Genomic DNA, 21,741 nt, shown 5'->3' with positions numbered 1-21,741 from the left:
GAATTTACTCATTACAACTTTTATATGATTTACATTTTTTAATTACATTATATTATAATTCAATACTTCTTTGGTGGGAGAATTATAGAGGAGAAGGTAAAGAGTTACAAAAGATAGTCATGAAAATTTTGAGTCTCATATGTAGTGCAACAAGGAGTGAAAGGAATTGGAGTATATTTGCCCAAGTTCGTACTAAGAGAAGAAATAGATTGGAACAACAAAGATTAAATGTTTTTTCTCTATGTAAAGTACAATCTTCAACTTGAGTTGAGACAAAAGAGTAGAAAAGAGAAGGGGAAAACTTATGATCCTATATGTTTTTCGAATATTGAATTAGATGATGAATGGATTATAGAAAAAGAAAATCCTTGTTTGTTTATTCATTCCTCATGGATGGATGTACATGAGTGTTTCTATGTCGAAGAGGCACCTCCAAACCAAAAAAAGGAAGAGAGGTAATTATTTCTATTCACAAGTTAAAATTTAAATATTTAACAAACTAGAACTATAAACTTTATTTCTTTTTCTTTTTCTAATATAAAGCTAAGAAACTTAAATGTCAAGACCAATAAAAAAGGAAAATCCATAGTAGGAGATGAGGAAGAATTTGAAGACATTAATGAAGGGGAAGAACTTCCGATAGAAGATGAAGATGACTTGAGTGATGTAGATCTTGGAGATGATGATGATGAAATATGAATGATTTAGAATAGAATGTTTTTTTAAGTTGTTTAGGATGCAAGCAACAATTGTAACTATGTGTGAATGTGGTAATTATACAAATAGCAACAACAACAACACTTATTTTTTTTATGACTATAATGTAGTATTTGTTAGTAGCATATAGCCGTAGTTGAAGGAATCTTAGATAGTAACCACATTGTGTTTTGAAGGTTATGTTGCTGAATTGTGAATATACAGTAAATATACATAGATACAACCACTCTATTTGACTATGAGGTTGTTTTCTTATTAATTGTCTTTTTGTATATTTACATATCTTATAAGTATTTTTTTAATGTTTATAAAGCATATGAATCACGATTCAAAATTTAAAAACTTCGATACATGATACGATTCACAATTCAACTACCATGGTCTAGAGCATTTGGTTATGATTATGTAGTGCTTTTCTAGGTTAGAAGCTTAGAGGGACTTCATTTATCACTTTCAATAGCTCAAAGATTATGGTGGACCAAAGGGTTTCAAGGTTCTACAAGAGCGAGGTGGTGCTACTGGTGAAGTTGGAGGCGAAGGTTAAGGCCCAAATGGGTATATTACAAACCCCAAAGTTGAAATTCAAATGAAACAAACAAAAAAACCAAAGAGTTGTATATACCATATTAAACATTCCAAAACATAATAAATTTTTTTGGATTAAACAATTTGGAATATACTTTCAAATTCGGAGACACATTCTAGATTAGATATGCTGAAAATATGTTTCTATTCCAAGATATTCCATTCAAAATGTTTCCCTAGATTCAAAAGTATATTTTGAATTACTTAATCCAAAATTAATGCTTCAAAGATATTTAGAATGTTTAACCCAAAACAGGTTTATCCGTAATCTACTTAAAATCCTTAAATCACACATTTCAACATGTTTATCCGTAACCTACTTAAAATTAAATCACTCATCTCACTCTACCAAAAGAAGGTAAAGAAAGAGAGGTTTGACAACATTCTAATGAAGAAGGTGAGCGTTCTGATGAAGAAGGTGACAAGGTTACCTTCTCATATTTTACATATAAATTTATAAAAGTAAAATTGAAAAATATCATTTTATGGGAGTGCGGGAAGAAAATTTGGAGATGTAGGAAGATATGCTGAAATAAGAACAACGTAGAAAAAAAAATTGGATGGTGTGAGAAGGGACGGTCTCCAAAATTTCTTTTGCTCTCCAAATTTTTTCAAATTTCAAAAATACTCTTTGACCATCAAACCATGTAAATCATACCCCATATATATATATATATATATATATATATATATATATATATATATATATATATATATATATATATATATATATATATATATATATATATATATATATTTCTTTTTTTTAATTTAAAATTTTATTATTTTAATTTAAATTAGTTTATTTATTTTATAAGTATTTTTATAATTATTTTATTTATATAATTAATATATATATATATATATATATTATTTTCTATTTTATTTGAATTTTTTTAATTCTATTTAAAATTTAAATTTTTAATTTTAGTTATTTTTGCTTTATTTTTTTTATTATATATTTTTAATATTTTTATATTTAAATTTACTTTAATATAATTTATTAAAAAAGTTAATAAAAATAAAAAATAAATATAATTTAAAAAATAAACTTTAAATTTAGAAAAATAAAAACAATATATATATATATATATATATATATATATATATATATATATATTTGGAGTCGACTTCTGCTATTCATATACTTCCAAAAGTCGAATTTTAATATATTTTTTTTATATTCGAAATTTAAAATTTTTGATCAGATGTTGACTTCCAAAAGCATATTTATTAGAAGTGATGCATTACTGTGATTAAATAATTAAAGATAAATTTGGAATTTAAATTTTTTTTGATAGTGCAGAAGAAAAAATATTGGAGGTGCTGTAAGAAATGATAATGGACTTGGGCTCCCTTTTTTAGTGCTCTGTCTATTTTCTTTGTTCTAATCATCACATTTTTTAAGGAATTTCCTAAATTTTATTTTCTTGTCTGAAATTAAAATATTTTTAATTTTTAATTTTTAAAATTTTCAAAAAAGGAATTCATTTCATCTCTTTTTATTTACTACATAATTTTCTGAATTTTTGTAAACAAATTTTATTTACACATAAAATTGAATGTTCACAAATATTGATAAATGTGTACATTAAAACTAAAAATGGGTGTCTCTATATACCTACATTTTAGTGACAGTATAAGCAATTATATAGTTTCAAGAACAAAATTATTTGTAAAATATAAATTTGAAATAAAAGTCCGAAGAAGTATAATTTTACGAGTTAGAATCAGAAGGGAGGTAATATATTATTATTTCAAGAACAATATACCAAAAGGCTTCTTAACAAGTTAGGCTATTATGACTTTAAGTTTGTACGCACTATTTATGATATTAACTCTAAATTAAAGAAAAATAGAAAGAAAAAAAATTCAACCTCAATATGTCCAAATATGCCGAAATCATTAGGAGCTTATTACATTTAACGAACTTTTACGACAAAAAATTGACCCTATCTTTTAAATACAAATATGATAATAAAAATCTAATCCTAAATAACATGGTGATTGAAGACTTTGAGATCGTCATGAATTCAATATCTGAAAAGTGAACTGGTGAGTGGAACATTATTTTAACCATTTTTTTGTTAATTCGTGAAGATAGAAGAAAATATATACAGAACAGAATGTTATATGAGTATTGATAAAATCATAGCAAGTAAAAGAAGTTACAAAAAAGGGTTAATCCTAGAGTACTCATATGGGTATTGTAAGTATGTTCTAACTTCCAGATTACCGTCCTTGTTTTAGGTGAGTAACAAACAAACAACCACATTTCAATTCCTTGTCTTCTGTTTTATGTACCTTTCATGTTTGTTTGTTGCAGTAACATTTACTATTATTATCATGTTCTAACACTGTTTTCATTTCATTTTAAACACTCATTGTATTTATTGCGGAGAGGGGATGTCTTGAAACACACAATAGGTTATTCTTTCATTGTGATTTCTTTTTCTTCTTTCTTGTTTTGTTTGTTTTTAATACAAAGTTCAGCTGAACTTCAATTTACTGTGATGAGTACTGCAAACTAGCAGATATATTCTAATTTCATTTAGTATAATTTTGAGACAAGCACCACCAGAGTGTGAAGGAGGTGACATAAAAAGTACATAACACATTCATAACTAAAATAAATACTCTCTACATTGTACCTATGAGAAACTGTACAGAGTTAATTACAGATAATATTATTGTATGAAAGTCATGGCACTTTACCTGGTCCACATTGAAGCTTAACAGTATTAGGTAATCCAGTATACCCCTTTATTTTGTTGTATGGGAAAGTAACACCATACTATTTCTCCACAACCGGCACCGTACTGTACGAGTAAGAGTAGCTCTCAACGTTGGAGTTGCCCTCTCTGAACTTCATCCAAGAAACCCTCCAAGTTTTAAGCAAATTTTGCCTGCATGAAGATCGCAGCAATCAAATGAAATTCACAGCAATCAAATAATCGAGATAGTTGTCAAACTGAAATTGCAATTTTAAAGTAGTTTCCAAAATACAACAGAAAATGAAGTAATGAACTGCAAGTTTTCAACTAATGCTACAATCATACGGGTAAATATCGGAAAATTCACAATATGGCTGACAATCTTGCAAATCTACTAGTTCCCACATTTTTGGCTAACAAAATCTAACAATCATAAGTTAAATATACAGTTAAATTAAAGAGATAAATGCAACAAACACATATTTACTACTGAAAGTCACTCTACTGATCGATAGTTTGTAAGGCAGACCCAAAAAAGAACTACAAGATTTTGTAATCAACATAGATCATATACTAAGGAGGGAAACAGGTAGATTATCTTTCTTAATATTTCTTTTCTTTTTCCATGCTCCATGTACCTCCAATAGCCCAGGCTGAGACATTTTAATAGAGCAGATAGGACCTAAGCTTAATGCCAATTCATTGCGTGAACTATATCTCGTATTCCCACAATTGTAGGCAGTTTTCTTGCACTACAAATGCTGAAACAATTATATCCATTAATTATGTGCAGTTTTAATGTTGCAGACACGCAAATACCTCTCAGGTTCAACATCCCTCTTAGCAAGCATGAATGTTAAGAAGACAGGAACCATTGCTGCAGCTAGATGCTTAAGTGTGTGACCACTGACAATATGGTGTGTCCATCCATAGATCACCTCATCAGTAGCTTCTAGCACTTTAGCTAAAAGATAAAACCCTGGAAAGAAATTATTTAAAATATAAGCATGGCTTGAGCTTATAACAAACATTAAGAGGAATTATATCATAACATAAATCCTAACCTGCAGCCCAGAGCCAATATGTTGAATGTGTGTACATTGGAGGTAACAAAATAGCCATTAGAGGAATGGCAATGCAAGGCACAAACTGGACCAGAGCATATGGACGAAGGTCATCAAAGAACCTAATGGAAGACAAGAATAATTATTTCAAGTTTCAGGTAACTAACTCAGCTGAATGGTGAAGTGCTTGGTACGTATTTGATTTCATGTTGAAATACCAAGTAACATGGTTTTAGGTAGATTTAGACATGATTGGTTACACGTTGAGAAATTGATTATGGATCAAGAATAGATTGAGTTGAAACAACAGTTTAGATAGCTTTTCAAAATCAATTTCATTTGGTTTGTCAACGTTAACCCAAACACATACTTAACAACTAACCTCAAATTGAAATCACATAAATGAACAATAAAATCGAAAATAACTAAACTAAGTTTTGACACTCTGAACTGTTCTACGAGTTGATTATCCCCATGATGAATCATGTAACTACATAAAAATGGCAAACGCATTGGCATAATCAACACTACGTTTTATGCTTTATCCATATGAAGAACAGCTGACTTCTACTTAAAAGACAAAATTCTGTCAAATAAAATGCAAAACAAAGAGCTTGCCTCCAATACACAATGCTTATTATACCAGCCAAAAGTAGAGGTATAATTGAAACCGTTCCCTTCCTCTCATCAATCCGCTCAATGATGAATATTGCAATGATGGATGTGAAAGCAATAGTCATCTGCAATCATAATCAGCTTGTAGATTAAAAAGTTGACTCGTTAAAATGGGCCAAAAAGAAGGGATGGCAACGGCTTTCAGCAGAGGCAAAAAATTTGCATAAAACTAAATTCAAGTCTAACTCACTGGCAACCTATCCCACACAAGGCGAGCATCATCTGGCTTGAGATGATAGTACGAAGATCCAACTGCAACAGCAGCCACACCAACATAGAAGCAAGTCCAACCCCATATTTCACCTTCCAAGCTTTTAGCACGCATCACAATCACAAACCACACAACAAACAGGATCAAGATTTTTGCCAGCAGTGATAAATTGGGTTGCTACAAAAAACTAATCGACTATAGTACCTGAGTCTAAAGTAGTTTCCACGATAACAGAGTACAAGTCCAACGAGACCAATAACCAGAAAAGGGAAATTTGATATCACATTAAGTGCATTAGGAATACCTGAAATGAACATTCAAAAGAATCTCCACTCAATTCACACCAATTCCTCCAAAATCATAATCAGTGGAGTAAAATTCACCTTTTTAGGCGACCCATTTGAAAATAAGCAAAACAAGAAAAAAGGGTAAACAGTAGAAACAGAATAGGGCGAAAAGTGAATCCGAAACACAGTAGAAAGTGAAGAGGGTTACCCAAGAATTTGCGGTGGTCGGCGAAATTATGATACTCCTGAGACTGAGGAATGGCTGGGGTAACGATCATAAGTACGAGGAAGCAAAAAAGTGCAACCAGCGACGCATAGAGGCTGCGATTTCTCATGGTTTGGGGGCGCAGATGCTGAGCGATACAAGTTTCGTATGAGTTGGGTTCTAGAACACATTTTCTTTTCCTTATAGAAGAAGTTTGTATTACCTCACACCTTAAAAACAAAAACAAATAAATAATAAAAATACTTATCTTATTTGATTTCAGACTTTATTATATATATATATATATATATATATATATATATATATATATATATATATATGATTAAACTATTTAAGTAATTGTTATACTATAACATGACATAAGATAACAGGGATAAACTTGGTTATAAAAGTTCTTGGTGTTCTTTCTAAATTAGACTATTTTGTTTTTATCAAATAAAAATAATCTTTTTATTTGATATTAATATAAAACGCATAATTAGTCTACTTAAATTAATGGCACAATTTCTTTTGATAAACATTGCTGACAGATGTAGCTTAAATTCTAATAAATCAATAGATTTATTTACTTGTGTAGAAAATGGGGAAATAAATAATTATATTATTTTAATAATATTAGAAATGTTCATGGATTGATTTACATCATTCGGAGGAAAAATAAAACCTAGAGCATTACTCAACCTAAATCGACTAATTAAAAACTCTATTAATGTAATTTGCATCCACCATAATTCACGTATGAAAATGCCGTTTTTTTTTGAAAAATAAATATTTAAATTTTATATAAAAAAAGCACAACCTTATGTAGTTAAAAGTTTCAATAAAATAAGATATCTTTTAACAATTTTTTATAAGCACTTATTAGAAAAAATAAGAAAAAGACGATGATAACTCTTTTTTCTAAATAAAAATTATATTATGTATATATTAAATGGTAGAAATTCTTGTTAACTTTTCCACTTTAATTAAACATGTGAATAGGATCATTTAAATATGTTTTAGAAGAAATGTCACTTTTTCACGGTACCATGATATTTACTTAATTTTAGAATTTAGGATTCTTAGAACATATTTTTAAGGTTATGTATGATAAACACTTAATGAAAAAGGATCAGAATCATAGGCTTATTTAAAGTAGATGCATTACTCTTGATTCATTTAGCCCAATTTTCTCCAAGACCAAATACATGGCCCAAAGAAAACATTATTTTATTGGGCCCAAAATACAAAGCCCAAAATAAAATCCTAATATAGTATTTACAAGGAAAGAGTTATAGGCTAGGTCTTCACATCTTCCTTGGCCCATGTGAAGTTTATCTTGGGCCTTGCATGCGCATTTGTGACACATTCCTCTTGTATTCTCCTTGTCATGGCTCTTGTTATAGGTCATTTGGCTAGAGGCATCTCATCAAGCCCAATATCCCAAGATGCCTTTTCTGGGCGAAATATCCACGTAGTGGCAAGTCTTGGTAGCATGATCGTGCTTGAAACGTTAAATACTCGTAGGATTAGTGTATCTGGTAAGATATCACATTATAACGATAAGTAACCACCAAAGTTGGTTAATATCTTCTTATCTGATTTATCGTTGGGTTCTAAGGCCCAAAATGTGAACCATCCCCCTTCTAAGCACAAGAGATTCACTCCAGTCAACAAGAGTGACCAAATCCCTCAATTGGATCTAGTCATTCCCAAAAAGGGTCACGCTCCCAATTTCGGTAAGAAAATTTGGCACCCATCGTGGGGCCTAGTAAAACTTTGCCTCGACCTCACATTGGCCTTGCCTAGATTTGAGTCTAGGCTACCCTTCTCTATTGATAGCTCAGCCAGGCAAATGGCGGTGCACTCAAGTTCAGCATCCTTGCCCACCCCTTGCTTCGCTAGCACCTCACTAGTAGCCTTTAGGCCCAACACCTCGGCCTGAAGCATCTACAAGCCCTCAGACCAACGCAGCAGTTTCACCTTTGACGGTCGAGCTCGGTGTCATTCTCTTTGAATGCATAAGCCCACCTCTTCTAATGTATTATGTGTTTTTTCATCGTGACTTGATTATAATATATTTTATTTTAATAATTATGTCGCTCAAATTTTTATTAGACTATTATAAATTATTTTAATATTATTAAAAAAAATAGGTATATTAATGGAGAATAAAATAATATATTCATATTTTACACATGATAAGAGAGAAGCTATTGACAAAGATGAAAACAAGATAAATTTTATTTCTTCACATATATTTTGAAGCATTATATTAATTATTTTTAATTGTTCAATTAGAGGAGCCATTTCTTTGAAGCACTTTACTAATGATCCAATTTAATAATAAAAAAATTACATTACTTCGGCCCCTCCAAAATATTTGGTCAAGATTCGCTACTACTTTTAAGACTGATAGTCGAAGCCCTTAGATGACATGTACTCTGGACACAAAAACCAAACACAATCAAAACACAAAACTGGTGCCATGATAAAGCAAACCTACTATCTTTACCCTCAAAATACAGAGTAGGGTTAACGTCAAGGACATACAACAAATCATTGACATCCATAGGCTAAGGAAGCTGCCTAGTGAGCTCAACTCCCCTGACTTCCTTGGCACTCAAAACACCATCCAGCACTAAGGTGAATTTTTGAGGACGCAACTAGCACACATGGAACCGAGGCTCTAGGGTACCCGAACGAAGGAAATATTGCACAACAAACTCGGGAGAAGCGACTTTTAGCTTAAAATATTTGCCTTTGAAATTCTTAAATGATTGGGAATACATGGTAAAGAGGGGACCATACCCAGGGACACCATTCAACGAGACCCAACCAACTTTAGCCTCGTGCTATAGTTGATAAAAATACTTAAACATATAAGGGGTAGGAGTCAGGCCTAGGTGCTCGCGCACAATCTCAAACGCTTTAACAAAACCCTAGCTATCGAGTAACTAAAAATGTATTTAATCCAAAATTTAAACTCCAAAACTTTATAAGTATCTAGAGATAGGAAATAACTTATAAGTATTTATAAGTGTTCTTTTAAATCTAATGACATAAATTTTTTTTGGACCTTGTTAAATGTTTTTTCAATATTACATTTGAGCTAGAAGATGTTAAATTGGTATAAAACAACTCAATCGTCATCCTAAAATGCATGTGTGTGTTCTTTTAAATGTAATGACATTTTTTTTGGAGGTTGTTAAATGGTTTTTCAGGATTACATTTGAGCTAGAAGATGTCAAATTAGTATAAACAACTCAAACGTCATCCTAAAATGCATTTGACAAGCCAAAAACATTTAATGCACTTGGATTAAAAAAACTATATCTATTCATTTTTAGATTTTGGAGACCAAAATGTATTAAAATTTGAAATAAAGATGAATTCTAATTTTGTGTCTAAATTTAGCGATTAAAAACATATTTTATCCTTAAATTTTCTTATATTTTTTAAGGAAATAAGTTCATTAATATTTTTTTTCTAATATTGGTGTGGATAATAGACTTCATTTCTTTTCCTTTGACAGTTTACCTCTTAACATTAGGTTGCTTCAGCCTCTCCAAATTCAGGTTTTGTTAGTTTTGTATTATTTTCTTACATGAGTATATATTTTTTCTTACGTTTGATGAAACTTTAATTCTCTAATTTAGTGGGTTGTTAAAGTTTTATAATGATATCAACCATGATTTACAAACAAAAATAGTATTTGGAGACAAAAAAATATATACAGAAAAATCGTTCAAATATTTACGTAATCGTGTGTATTTTTTAATCATATATTTAAATGACTAATTAAATATTGTGCAAAGATGTTTTATAACATTCCTTTTTCATGTTTAAACTCGGGGATCTTACATATAGTACTAGTCCTATATTAAAATGATCTATGTTTTGGTGAAAGTGTATAATCTTTTTCAATATTTTTCCTATTATTGTTTTCATATAAGAATTTTGTGTTTACGACTAAATGTTTTTATTCATCGTTAGTTTGATTGTATAATTGAAAATTAAATATTGCCGATTAAATTTTATTTTGAATCCAACTTACAAAAAATTATATATATATATAAATGTTAAAATACCTTTTTGTCCTAATTTTCATCAAGTTTTGTCAAATAAGTCCTAATTTTGATTTTGTTTTCAAATATGTTCCAATTTTCGTCAATTTTGTTCAATTTGGTTCTATTTTGCTAACACCGTTTAAATCATTAACAGTCATGAACAGTGACTACCACGTGTCACTTTATGTTTTTTTTTTATTATTTTAATATTTTTAAAATGTCCACGTGTCAACCCAGCAGCGTACCACGTGTCAAAGTCAATGTTCTATATTCAATTTGGTTCCTATATTTATTATTTTTGTTCAATTTAGTCCCAATTTTTGTTAACATGAACCAATTTGGTCTCTCTCCAAATTGAAATCAAATTTAATTTTTATATTAAAATTCACATTTTTTATTAAATATTTTTATATAATAGATTAAAATTCACATCATTATAACTTTGATATAAAAATTAAATTTGGTTACATCTTCGATAGAGAGAAAATTGATCAATTTTAAACAAAATTGAGACTAAATTGAACAAAAATAACAAATATAGGGACCAAATTGAATATAGAACGACTTTGATACGTGGTATGCTATTGGATTGACACGTGGACATTTAAAAATTAAAAAAAATTAAGAAAAAAAATTAAGAAAAATTAAAATATAAAACTAAATAAAAAATAAAATAAAGGGATAAGTATGTTTTTCATCCCTGTACTAACATGCTAAATTGGAAATCGTCCCTCTGTCAAAGTTTATATAAAAATGATCCTTTTACTTTTATAATGAGTGAAAAGTATCCTCCAGTATAAACAGCGTTAAATATTTACTGACTTGGCAAACGGCGTAGATGACATGTCAATTTTTTATTTCAACAGCTGTTACTGCAATTAAAATATTTAAAATCTAATTGATTTATCTCTTCTTTTTAATTTACCATTGAGAGAGATTGTAGGGTTTGTGGTTTCCTTGAAGGGTCGCACCAGCACCGCTCGCACCATTGATCGATCTGCACCAGGAAAGGCTCGCATCGCACCAGCTTCAGGCCGTAGAGCAACGTGAAAAATCATCTGCGAAAGTCGATCTAAACTTGGAGTGTGGTTTCGTTGAAGAACGGGTAAGTGATTTCGATTTGGGGTTCGTGTAGGGTTCGTAAACAATGAATAGGGTAAAGTTTTTTTAATTTTGATAAAGACAGGTTGTTGGTGATGAAATCCCATGGCGAGAGCTCTGCATACATTCGCAGAAATTCTGGAACGAAGAGTGTTGGTGCCTCAAGTTCGTTCTCGGGTCTAAGAGGCAAATTATGTGGTTGTGGGGAAAAAGTAGTGCTTCTGCAAGCAAACACGACGAAGAACAAAGGAAGATTTTTTTGGAGATGTAGGAACTGGAGAGTAAGTTCTTTTAATTCTGTTTTTGTTAGAGAAATAATTTATGATTGGAGTGTTTATGTGTTTTTGTTTTAAGTGTAGAGTGATGATAACTGTAAGTACTTTGAATGGGTTCATGATGGTGAAGAAAGTGTGATGGAAGAAAAACCAGAAATGGAGGAAGAAGATGATGAAGTAGTTGCTGTTAACGACAAATATGTGATACAACTGATTAGGAAAAATACCAAGTTGAAGTTGAAATTGGAGGCAGAGATGACAGCAGGGAAGATACAATTTTATATTTTCGTTGTGGCTTGGATTTTGACATTAATGTTTGGTGTAATTATGTGTTTAAAGAGCAATTGTTCGGTTAACTGACAGAGTTTGTGTTTTAGCGTGCTGTCATTGTATTTCATAATGTATCAGACCCTTGCATCAATGGTTATGTTCTGTTTTTTTTGAATCATTTTCACCTTCTTCACTTTAACGCTGGAAAACTGAGTTGATTTAGTACCTATCACCTATTACTTTAACGCTGCTGAATTCAATTAATCGAACAATACGCATGTAAATTAAACCACAATGTATTCTTTCATGTGAAACATGTATTGGATCTAAAGCATCGAAAAAAAATTTGATTTGACCGCTCGAAGACATAAAATGCTGTTCAATTCTGATTTCACCGCTAAAAGACATAAAATGTTGGAACAAGTCATAGCTTGTGAACATTAAAATATGGTAAAGTAATAAAAGCTGTTGAAAGTGGTGGCATACAGTATTTGTTCAATTCTGATTTCACCGCTAAAAGACATAAAATGTTGGAACAAGTCATAGCTTGTGAACATTAAAATATGGTAAAGTAATAAAAGCTGTTGAAAGTGGTGGCATACAGTATTGTATCAAAAGTTGGACCACAATATTTAAAAGCAAAAGATATTACAAAAGTTGGGCCAAAATATTTAAAAGCGGTGGACCACAATTCCAGAACACTTCACCCAATAATAGTGTGGACCACTCCATATTACAAAAGTGTGGTCCACTTCACATTACAATACAAAGTCTTTACACATTACATGCTCTAGGCAGAGGTGTTGTTGGAGTGTTGAGAACCTAAAGTAGGTGCCATTCCTCTCGTCCCTGCTCCTGGAGTGTTGCTGGTGGAGCTGTTGTTGCTGGTTCCCATGGGCGGAGCAATTCTTGTACCTGCAGGTCCCTTTCTCTTTGAAGATTGCTTCCTGATCCTGGTTTTCACCTGTTTTTCAAGAAGACCAAATATGCATCAATTTCAACAATTAATAACAGCTAAATTATGGTCAGATCTGATATAAACTGGTATTACCCCTGTGGTTTTTTTTGGTTTACTTTTGCATCCTCTTATGTTGTGGCCAAATTGATCACATCTTGTGCACTTCATCTTCAAATTTCTTCTGCTGATTTTTGAGTGACTGACAGTTTCATCTGCTTCCCTTCTTCTTAATTTCCTTGGCCTTCCAGCAGGTGTCTTGTATGATGGAGGTAAAATAGGTTGTGAATTGGTTTTTGGCCACATAGGTTGACCATTAATTGGGGAAATTTGTTCTCCATAACAACGTTGGTATGCTGCCTTTTTGTAAAATCTATGAACATAGTTTTCTGGGTCTTCTAGTCTATAATTTATAGCAGTAACAGCATGTCTACAAGGGATACCAACTAACTCCCAAAACCAACATGTACATGAAAGTTGTTTTAAGTCAACTACAAACTTCTCCATGGTAAAACCTTGTGTGACCTCAAACTTATCACCACCAGCCCAAACAGCCATCCAATTTCCACTCCTCTCAATTTCCCTATTCAATCTATTTCTTGGTTTAGGCATGACATCACCTTGATATTTTGATACTTTTTCTCTTAAATTTGCAAATCTACTCATCAAATAAGTTCTAATCCACTCCATCATGGTTAAAATGGGTTTGTCTCTAGCTAATAAAATGGTGCTGTTAAATGATTCAGATAGATTATTCATCACTACATCACACTTAGGATAAGAGCTAAATGCATGTTTGCACCAACATTTGGTGGGAATCTTTACTAACCAGTTATGAGCTTCTTGATTAATCTTTTTCAGTTCCTCCATTTTAGCCTCCCATGCTTGGTAATAGGTAGCTTTAGCAGCTGCCATCATCAAATCCCGAATTAAAACCCCACCTCCGAACTTTTTTTTGTAGTTGTTGTACAAATGACGAAGACAAAATCTATGCTCAACACCTTCCAATATCTCGTCAAAAACAGGCAACAGTCCCTGCCAGTTATTTTAATCATATTATTTGCAATAAATACATAAAGCATATACTAAACGAAGAAGAGAATAAACATAAAAAGTTTTACCTTTTGCTGATCGGAGATGAAAACCCATCTATTTGTCTGCATATCACCAATGTCATCCAATAAGAGCGTCAGAAACCACCTCCAAGTTTCTTTACATTCGTTTTCAACCACAGCAAAAGCAAGGGGAAAATATTGATCATTAGGATCTCGGCCTACAGCAACCAACAATTGCCCACCATATTTAGTCTTCAGATGACACCCATCAACAGCAATAAAAGGCCTACAACCACCTAAGAAACCCTTCTTGCAACCATCAAGGCACATGTAAAAACTTTCAAATCTTGGCTGGAAATTAGGAATAGGCTCACTGAATTTAATCTTACAAGTTGTTCCACTCCCAACTCTCCTCAATTCTGCCATGTAATCAAATAACAATGAATATTGTTTAGCAGCATCCCCCTCTAGTACATCCAATGCTCTGTGCTTAGCTTGCAAAGCTGTCCATGGACTAATTCCAATGCTGTGTGATTTCTTAATGTCATCCATAATTTCATTTGCTGACATATTGCCAACATTTCTAAACTTATCCATAACAACTTTTGATACCCACTCTATATTGGCATTTTTGTTGTTAAAAACTCTTGCACATTGATGTACATCAACTAATGTTTTAACTCTAAAGCTATGACATGAGCCAACTTTGCTTACCAAAATTAAGAACCCACATCTTTTTTTGCAGACAGCTCTGACTCTTACTTTGTCCATTTTCACAAATTCAACCTGCCTCCCATTCAGAACTGCATGTTCTCTAATTGCTTGTTTGGCCTCTTTCAATGAACAAAATTCCATTCCAAGCTTAAACTTGAAGCTCTTACACATATCATCACTTTTGAACTTTGAGAAATTGTCATTCCCTTCAACATCACTGCCTAAATCTTCGCTGCTATATTCTTCATCTATTTCATGGTCTTCAACATTTTTATTTGCCTCAAAACCGCCAGGTCCAATGTCTTCGGCCCCTGTTTCAGAACTTACGTTAAATCCTTCAGCAAATTGTCTCCATCTATTAAGAACGTCTTGAATGTTTCTTCGTGGTCCATCATCCATCCCAAAACCATCTTCTCTATCTTCACATAATTCTGCATCACTGCCGTCCAAAACCACATCTTGAACTGACCCTTCTTCATCAATATCAGCTCCCTCCCCAACCTTTCCATTATGGTCTTCACCCTCACCAACCTTTCCATTATGGTCTTCACCCTCACCAACTTCTCCATTATGCTCATGACCCTCACCAACTTCTCCATTATGTTGTTCACCCTGACCTTCATTACCAACTCCAACCTCTCCATCAAATTCAGCACCAACATCCTTATTAGTACCCTCACATTCAGCCTCACTACTTGGACAACCTTCAATTAACTTCACAATCTCAACATTTTGAGTTTCAGTAATTGTATGCTCCACATAAATATCTACTTCATCTCTACTTTGCTCTGCATAAGTGGATAACTCCATGGCATCCTTGTCCAACACAAGAAGTTTCAAATCTCTATTTATGCTTCCCTTACTGGGCTTCCACCACAACTTGAATTCACCAACATATTTAAATTCCTTGACTATATTCACAGCTTCAAAATATGACCACATATCAGGATCAACATTATGTATCCTATGTTTCTCCCCACCCACGTAAACCAACTGCTTTTTCGCCCTCACAAATTTCCCCATCTGGTGAACTGTTAAATTGAACCTACTTACCCCCATTTCATTCAATCTCTAACACTGATTCAAAAAGAAATTACCCCAAATTACAATGTGTTTCAAAACTATGAAATCATATGCGGACGAAAATCAAAATCAAAAATCAAAAATAAAAATCAAAAACTAATAAACCATACCTTCACTGTCGCGGACGAAAACCCTAGCATTCACTCTCGCACTTCTCGCACTTCTCGCACTTCTCGCAGTACACGAAAACCCTATTGCACCTGATTTTCCTCTCTCAGTGGCACACTACCGTCGCACGATCAGACCTTCGCTTTTGTTTTCCACTTCGCGATTTTAGATGAAGAACACTCACGACACCCTTCGCGTTTTTAGAACACTCACCAGGGTTTACCTAAAATGTTTAAACCTTTAAAACGTAATATGTTAAAGTATTTTGTTTACCTAAAAACTTAATAACTTTACAACATATTATTTAAAAGTATTTACTTTAAAACGGTTAATTAAATAAATCAATTAGATTTTAAATATTTTAATTGCAGTAACAGCTGTTGAAATAAAAAATTGACATGTCATCTACGCCGTTTGCCAAGTCAGTAAATATTTAACGCTGTTTATACTGGAGGATACTTTTCACTCATTATAAAAGTAAAAGGATCATTTTTATATAAACTTTGACAGAGGGACAATTTCCAATTTAGCATGTTTGTACAGGGATGAAAAACATACTTATCCCTAAAATAAAATTCAAAAGAACCATGAAATGATACATGACAGTCATTGTTCATGACCGTTAATGATTTAAGCGGTGTTAAAAAAAGAATCCGATTGAACAAAATTGACGAAAATTGAGACCTATTTGAAAATAAATTAGGACTTATTTGACAAAACTTAATGAAAATTGGGGCCAAAAAAATATTTTAACCTAAAAGAAAACATTAGTTATTTGTATTCTACTGCATACAAATAACTATTATATATATATATATATATATATATATATATATATATATATATATATTTCATACTGTAACTTTCTAAAAGAGAAACATTTGTGATAACATTATTTTCATAGATTCCTCGGATAACCTATGCTAGCCATAGGAACCATGAATGTAAGTTCCTCGATATGAACAACTGAAGCACAAGTAGTTAGGTGATAAATTCACATGTTCTAACTATGATATTAACCATTTACAATCGAAGAACAATCATGTATTTAGAAGTAAACTCCTTGATTTATCAAACAATATGTAAAAGAACTCACTGTACATACAGAGAAACATCATTGTCACTGCCTTATATACAGGTATTGAATGTGAGCAATCTTTTCCCAATCTTTCCCTCCTTTCTGGCAACGTTGTTCGATCAAAGGGCAGTTGCCCCGAATCGAAAACTCCGAAATTGATTTGGGAAGACCCTCTTCTGGTAAGCATCGAAGGTTGGGGCAGTCACAAAGAGTTAGTGTTTTAAGAGATGATAGTTGACAGAGACCCTTGTTGCCAAGTGTTTTAAGATTTGGACAATGAGACATGGTTAAAGAAGTAAGAGAGACTGGTAACAAACCTTCGTCAGGAAAAGATTCAGCATCCACTTGTCCAATCGATAACCTTTCCAGCAAGGAATTGGCTGCCAAAGCTCCTTTGAGTGAGCCAATAAGTCTGGAACAGTTAATGATTGTCAAGTATTTTAGATTTGATGGTAAACCTCCTACAGGGAAGGACTCAAGACTTGGACAATCTTCTATCAATAGGTTTTGGAGAGATGGGAGAAGCATATGTATTTTTCCAGGAAATGATTCAAATTTAGGGCAATTAATGATGTCCAGACGTGTCAGATGATTATGGATGAGACCCTGTGATAGCATTTGAAGATTACGCAACTCATTGAGCACAAGATTCTTGATTGTTGGGAATAAATGTAATGGAAAGTTCCACAGAGAGATATGGAAACTCAGTGTCAATGCTCACTATCTCATCAAGTTTTATAATCCTCAAGTGCTTGAGATATGGCAAAAGTCCAAGAGAAGGTAATCATAGGCAAGATTTACAATCCTTCAACACTAAGGACACCATATTCCACAATGAATTTTCTAGTAACCAAGTTGGAAATCGTTTGCCACCATACCTATAGATTGACAACTCCTTTAAGTTTTTAGGAGGTTGTAGATTTTCAATTACATCCCCTTCTTTTATTGAATCAATAGAGTTCCCATTCTTCCTCCATCGCAACTTTAGTTTCACAAGTTGTGTTTTATTCTTCAAATCTGCTTCTAATGCATCAAGGGAATACTCAACATTCTGCATCTCCTCAATTGATAGACTTCCACCAAGGTTGAACTCTCCTAGTTGTTGAATACCGAACTCCCTGCTATGGCCAACATTAAAGTGACTCATCATTACTTTAAGATTTTTCAGTTTTCCCAAATATGGTGGCACCTTCGTTAGTTCAGTACGTATAATTTCAAGCCGACACAAATTGGTAAGTAAATGCAAATTTGAAGGTAGCTCCTCCAAATCCATACAGTAGTTCAACTTCAGTATTTGCAAATGGGAGAGTGAACATATGTTTCTAGATAATCTTTTTATGGTAGTACAGGAGAGATCTAACGAACGAAGATGCTCAAGATTGCTTACAGAGTCAAGTAACTCTTGAAGTTCAAAACAATGAAATAAAGATAACATCCGTAAATATTTAAACTTGGAGAACAATTCATGTATCGACATATTGCAATGCCAACCATCGTAATAATTAGTCATTCTCCTACATATTGGCATAAACATATTGGCATAAAGGTGCGTAACCTTTGTGTGTTAGATAAAGTTCCAAACCCATCAAAATATATGTTGTTACCAAGTTCAACTGAAAAATGACGGGTTACCTTTGGTATCTTTTCTACTTGATCAAATTCGCTCCGGAAGTAGATGCCTCCACCGACATATTTTGCCAAATCATGCAGTAGGTCATGCATGACAAATACTTCTCTCTCACCTAATTGTTGAAAAAATGACCTTGATATTAGATCATTGAAGTATTGATGGCAAACTTCTTCGGGAGTCTTACTATGTTGACGATGGTGTAGGAAATTTTCAGTCATCCACAACTGAATCAAATCCTCTTTTTTAAACCCATAATCCTTCGAAAATAGAGCACAGTACACACAAAGCATGCCTTCAAATGGGAAGGAAGGTGGATATAGCTCAATGCTAAAGCGGGAACAATATCACAACGCTCTTTCGAAAGTTCCCATATTTCACTTTGGAACACAGTTTCCCATTCTGAAACAGATGATTTGTTGTATAATAAACTTCCCAGTGTTTTCAAGGCAAGAGGTAGTCCTTTACATTTTTCAACTATCTCCATGCCAATCTCCCTGCACTCTGGATTTGGTTGAGTATCATCATCTCAAAATGCATGTTTAGCAAACAATTTCCAGCTATGATATTCATGTAACTGATGTAGGAAGTGTTCTTCCGACCGCATGGTAGAGGCAACTTCCTTACTACGTGTAGTCAGGAGAATACTACTCCCTTGGGCTCCAAAAACAAGGGGCTTCTTCACTTCCTCCCATTTAGAGTGGTTTTCATTCCAAACATCATCCAAAATAAGAAATTTTTTTTCCGACAATTTTTCTTTCAACCTTTTGTGAACCATCTCCGTATCTCTACTATCATCAATTGACGCAGTAACATCCTCAAGAATTGCTCTTGATACCTTGAAAACATCAAATTCATCTGAAACACAAACCCAAACTTTGACATCATATTTAGCCTCATCCATCCTTGGATCATTGAATACATGTTGGGCAAGAGTGGTCTTACCCACCCCTCCCATTCCCACAATAGAAAGTATAGATAGGTTGTTGTGAGTGTGAGATGTGAGCCACTTAAAGACAAATTCTTTGTCATCGTCTCTACCATAGATAAAACTTTCACATGGCAAATATGTTGATGATAATTTACTACCCGATCCTGATCCAACCCCAACATCATCATCAACCTTTTTCAAACCTAGAACATGGCTTTGTGTTGCAAGATCTTCTAGGTCCTCAATGAGTTTTTCCATCCTTGTTTCAATTTCATTTTCAAAGAAAGTGGCAAAAGAAGATTTAAGGGAAATCCACACCTTTTTCGTAGCACTTTGAGACTCAGCTTCCACTTGGCTTTTGGAGAGTGCATGATCTATTTCCTCCAAGAGATCTTCTGAATCAAACACGACATCTTTGACTGCGAGAAGCCAATCTCTCACACGTGGATCTGTGAACTGTTTCTGTTCTGCATCATCAACCACAACATCAACAGATAGGAGCTTCACCTTCAAGTTGCTTAGTTGCTTCTTATTTCTTTTTTTTCCACGAAATATGTCCCCAAAACGAGAAGCTAAATTGTCAATAGTGCTCTCAACGAAGGTGGACACAAGAGCACCGGTAATCAATTTAGCAGCCATGGTTGAAAATGGAGTGGATGGTTGGAAATGAGTGATCTGAATGAATCAGTGCAGATGTATTATGAACGATGGTTTACTTTATAAGGTCACCAGTCAACCACTAACTGTTGAGTCTATCCAACCACGCAAAATAGAGGACCCAGTTAGAATTTTACTTCTAAATATAAATAAAATATTTTTAGTTCGTCAAATAAACTCCAAAAGTATCTTAACATAGAAATTATGTGTGTTTATAATATAGATGAAAAGCTATTTTGTGAAAGATGGGTACAGAAAAAGGGAATATGCAGATGAATGGAAATGAGTAATTTGAAAGTGAAGCTTAATCTAATGGCTGATCCGTCTTCACGTCAACACAAACATTTACAGCTGTTTTCCATCATGAATGAGTGGCCATGATTTTGTTTCAATATTTATTAAACTTTGTTGCAATTTTCTACTCGTTTAATTTTTAAAAAATAGGTAATATGCAGAAGCTTATACTGAAAGTTCAATCTCTCTATTATACTAGTATTTCTATCCGTACAACGCACGGGTACCGAATTTTCGAAATGTTTATTTATCAAATTAATTTAAAATTATAAAAGTATAATTAAATTTAATATAAATATTTTATTTTATAAAATTCAATAATAATTATTTACTTAATTTTATAATAAAAGTGTATATTTATATATATTTTTAATAAAATGTATTGTATATAATTATTTAAATAATATATTAAAATTTAGTTAATTAAAATTATGAAATTAAATTAAATTTTAAATAAAATATTGAGTAAAAAATGTAAAAAAATATAATAGTAGGGAAAAAAAATGCCTATTTGTCCAATTAATACATAAGTAAAGAGAAATTGCTTTGGAATGGGTTTATATAATAAGTACAAATTTGAATATTAATATAATAAGTACAAATTATATTTTAAAAATTATTATTGATATTAATATACTTTATGTGATATTTATATAAGTTTATTTCAAGTGCAAATATTGAATCACATATTATTAATATATTCAAAATTTTAATATTAAATCATTTTTATTTTAAATTAAATTTACAACAATAAAATTTTAATATTAATATTATTGTTAAAATTATAAATTAGTGATTTCAAAGCCTTCAAATCTTATTCCCAACACCTTGAAAGTCAAAAAATTAGTGATTTCATTTCAACATGCATTCTGATCTTATTTAGAATACCCATTTGTAATCATGGAAATCAAGAAGAAGAATATAAAGAGAGATAGCGAGAGAGTCAAAAGTAATTATGGAATCATATAAATTATACTAATGTGAAAACAAATATATATAAAAACAATCTGAAAAGGAAAAAATGTAGAAAATGTACAAATTGGATACAACTATTTGAAATTGAAT

At 32.2% G+C, this 21,741-nt stretch overlaps 2 protein-coding genes and 1 pseudogene across 2 annotated transcripts; all 3 read right to left on the bottom strand.

The window, feature by feature from the left end:
- Positions 1-3,816: 3,816 nt before the first annotated feature.
- Positions 3,817-6,677, bottom strand: SAG18 (senescence associated gene 18). The gene is made up of 7 exons (XM_028053187.2): positions 6,462-6,677; positions 6,171-6,270; positions 5,946-6,066; positions 5,699-5,820; positions 5,081-5,202; positions 4,836-4,995; positions 3,817-4,208 (listed from the first exon to the last, which is right to left on the bottom strand). The coding sequence occupies exons 1-7, from the start codon at positions 6,586-6,588 to the stop codon at positions 4,097-4,099; spliced, it is 864 nt and encodes a 287-aa protein (XP_027908988.2). The 5' UTR covers positions 6,589-6,677; the 3' UTR covers positions 3,817-4,096.
- Positions 6,678-12,780: 6,103 nt separating this feature from the next.
- Positions 12,781-16,642, bottom strand: LOC146881550 (uncharacterized). The gene is made up of 4 exons (XM_085668825.1): positions 16,092-16,642; positions 14,251-15,975; positions 13,226-14,164; positions 12,781-13,138 (listed from the first exon to the last, which is right to left on the bottom strand). Exons 2-4 carry the CDS (start codon positions 15,955-15,957, stop codon positions 12,965-12,967), a joined length of 2,820 nt encoding a protein of 939 aa, XP_085524951.1. The 5' UTR covers positions 15,958-15,975; positions 16,092-16,642; the 3' UTR covers positions 12,781-12,964.
- A 428-nt stretch (positions 16,643-17,070) lies between these two features.
- LOC114169570 (putative disease resistance RPP13-like protein 1) lies at positions 17,071-20,496 on the bottom strand (annotated as a pseudogene).
- Between the last annotated feature and the right edge of the window lie 1,245 nt (positions 20,497-21,741).

This window comes from Vigna unguiculata, chromosome 11 (genome assembly GCF_037176805.1).
Source record: "Vigna unguiculata cultivar grain cowpea cultivar isolate G323 ecotype 2 chromosome 11, ASM3717680v1, whole genome shotgun sequence".
In the NCBI taxonomy this organism is placed as follows: domain Eukaryota; kingdom Viridiplantae; phylum Streptophyta; class Magnoliopsida; order Fabales; family Fabaceae; genus Vigna; species Vigna unguiculata.
Note: the sequence above shows the minus strand (reverse complement) of the source record. Positions and strands in the feature narration are given on the sequence as shown.

What these genes read in the sequence shown, in the direction of transcription:
- LOC146881550 (XM_085668825.1), bottom strand. Translation starts at nt 15,957, where the DNA reads ATGGGGGTAAGTAGGTTCAATTTAACAGTTCACCAGATGGGGAAATTT. An exon ending in TCATCTCCGATCAGCAAAAG is followed by an intron (nt 14,165 to 14,250) that starts GTAAAACTTTTT and finishes AATAACTGGCAG; the next exon opens with GGACTGTTGCCTGTTTTTGA. An exon ending in AACCAAAAAAAACCACAGGG is followed by an intron (nt 13,139 to 13,225) that starts GTAATACCAGTT and finishes CTTGAAAAACAG; the next exon opens with GTGAAAACCAGGATCAGGAA.
- SAG18 (XM_028053187.2), bottom strand. Translation starts at nt 6,588, where the DNA reads ATGAGAAATCGCAGCCTCTATGCGTCGCTGGTTGCACTTTTTTGCTTC. An exon ending in CGACCACCGCAAATTCTTGG is followed by an intron (nt 6,271 to 6,461) that starts GTAACCCTCTTC and finishes TGTTCATTTCAG; the next exon opens with GTATTCCTAATGCACTTAAT. An exon ending in GGAAACTACTTTAGACTCAG is followed by an intron (nt 6,067 to 6,170) that starts GTACTATAGTCG and finishes GCGTGCTAAAAG; the next exon opens with CTTGGAAGGTGAAATATGGG.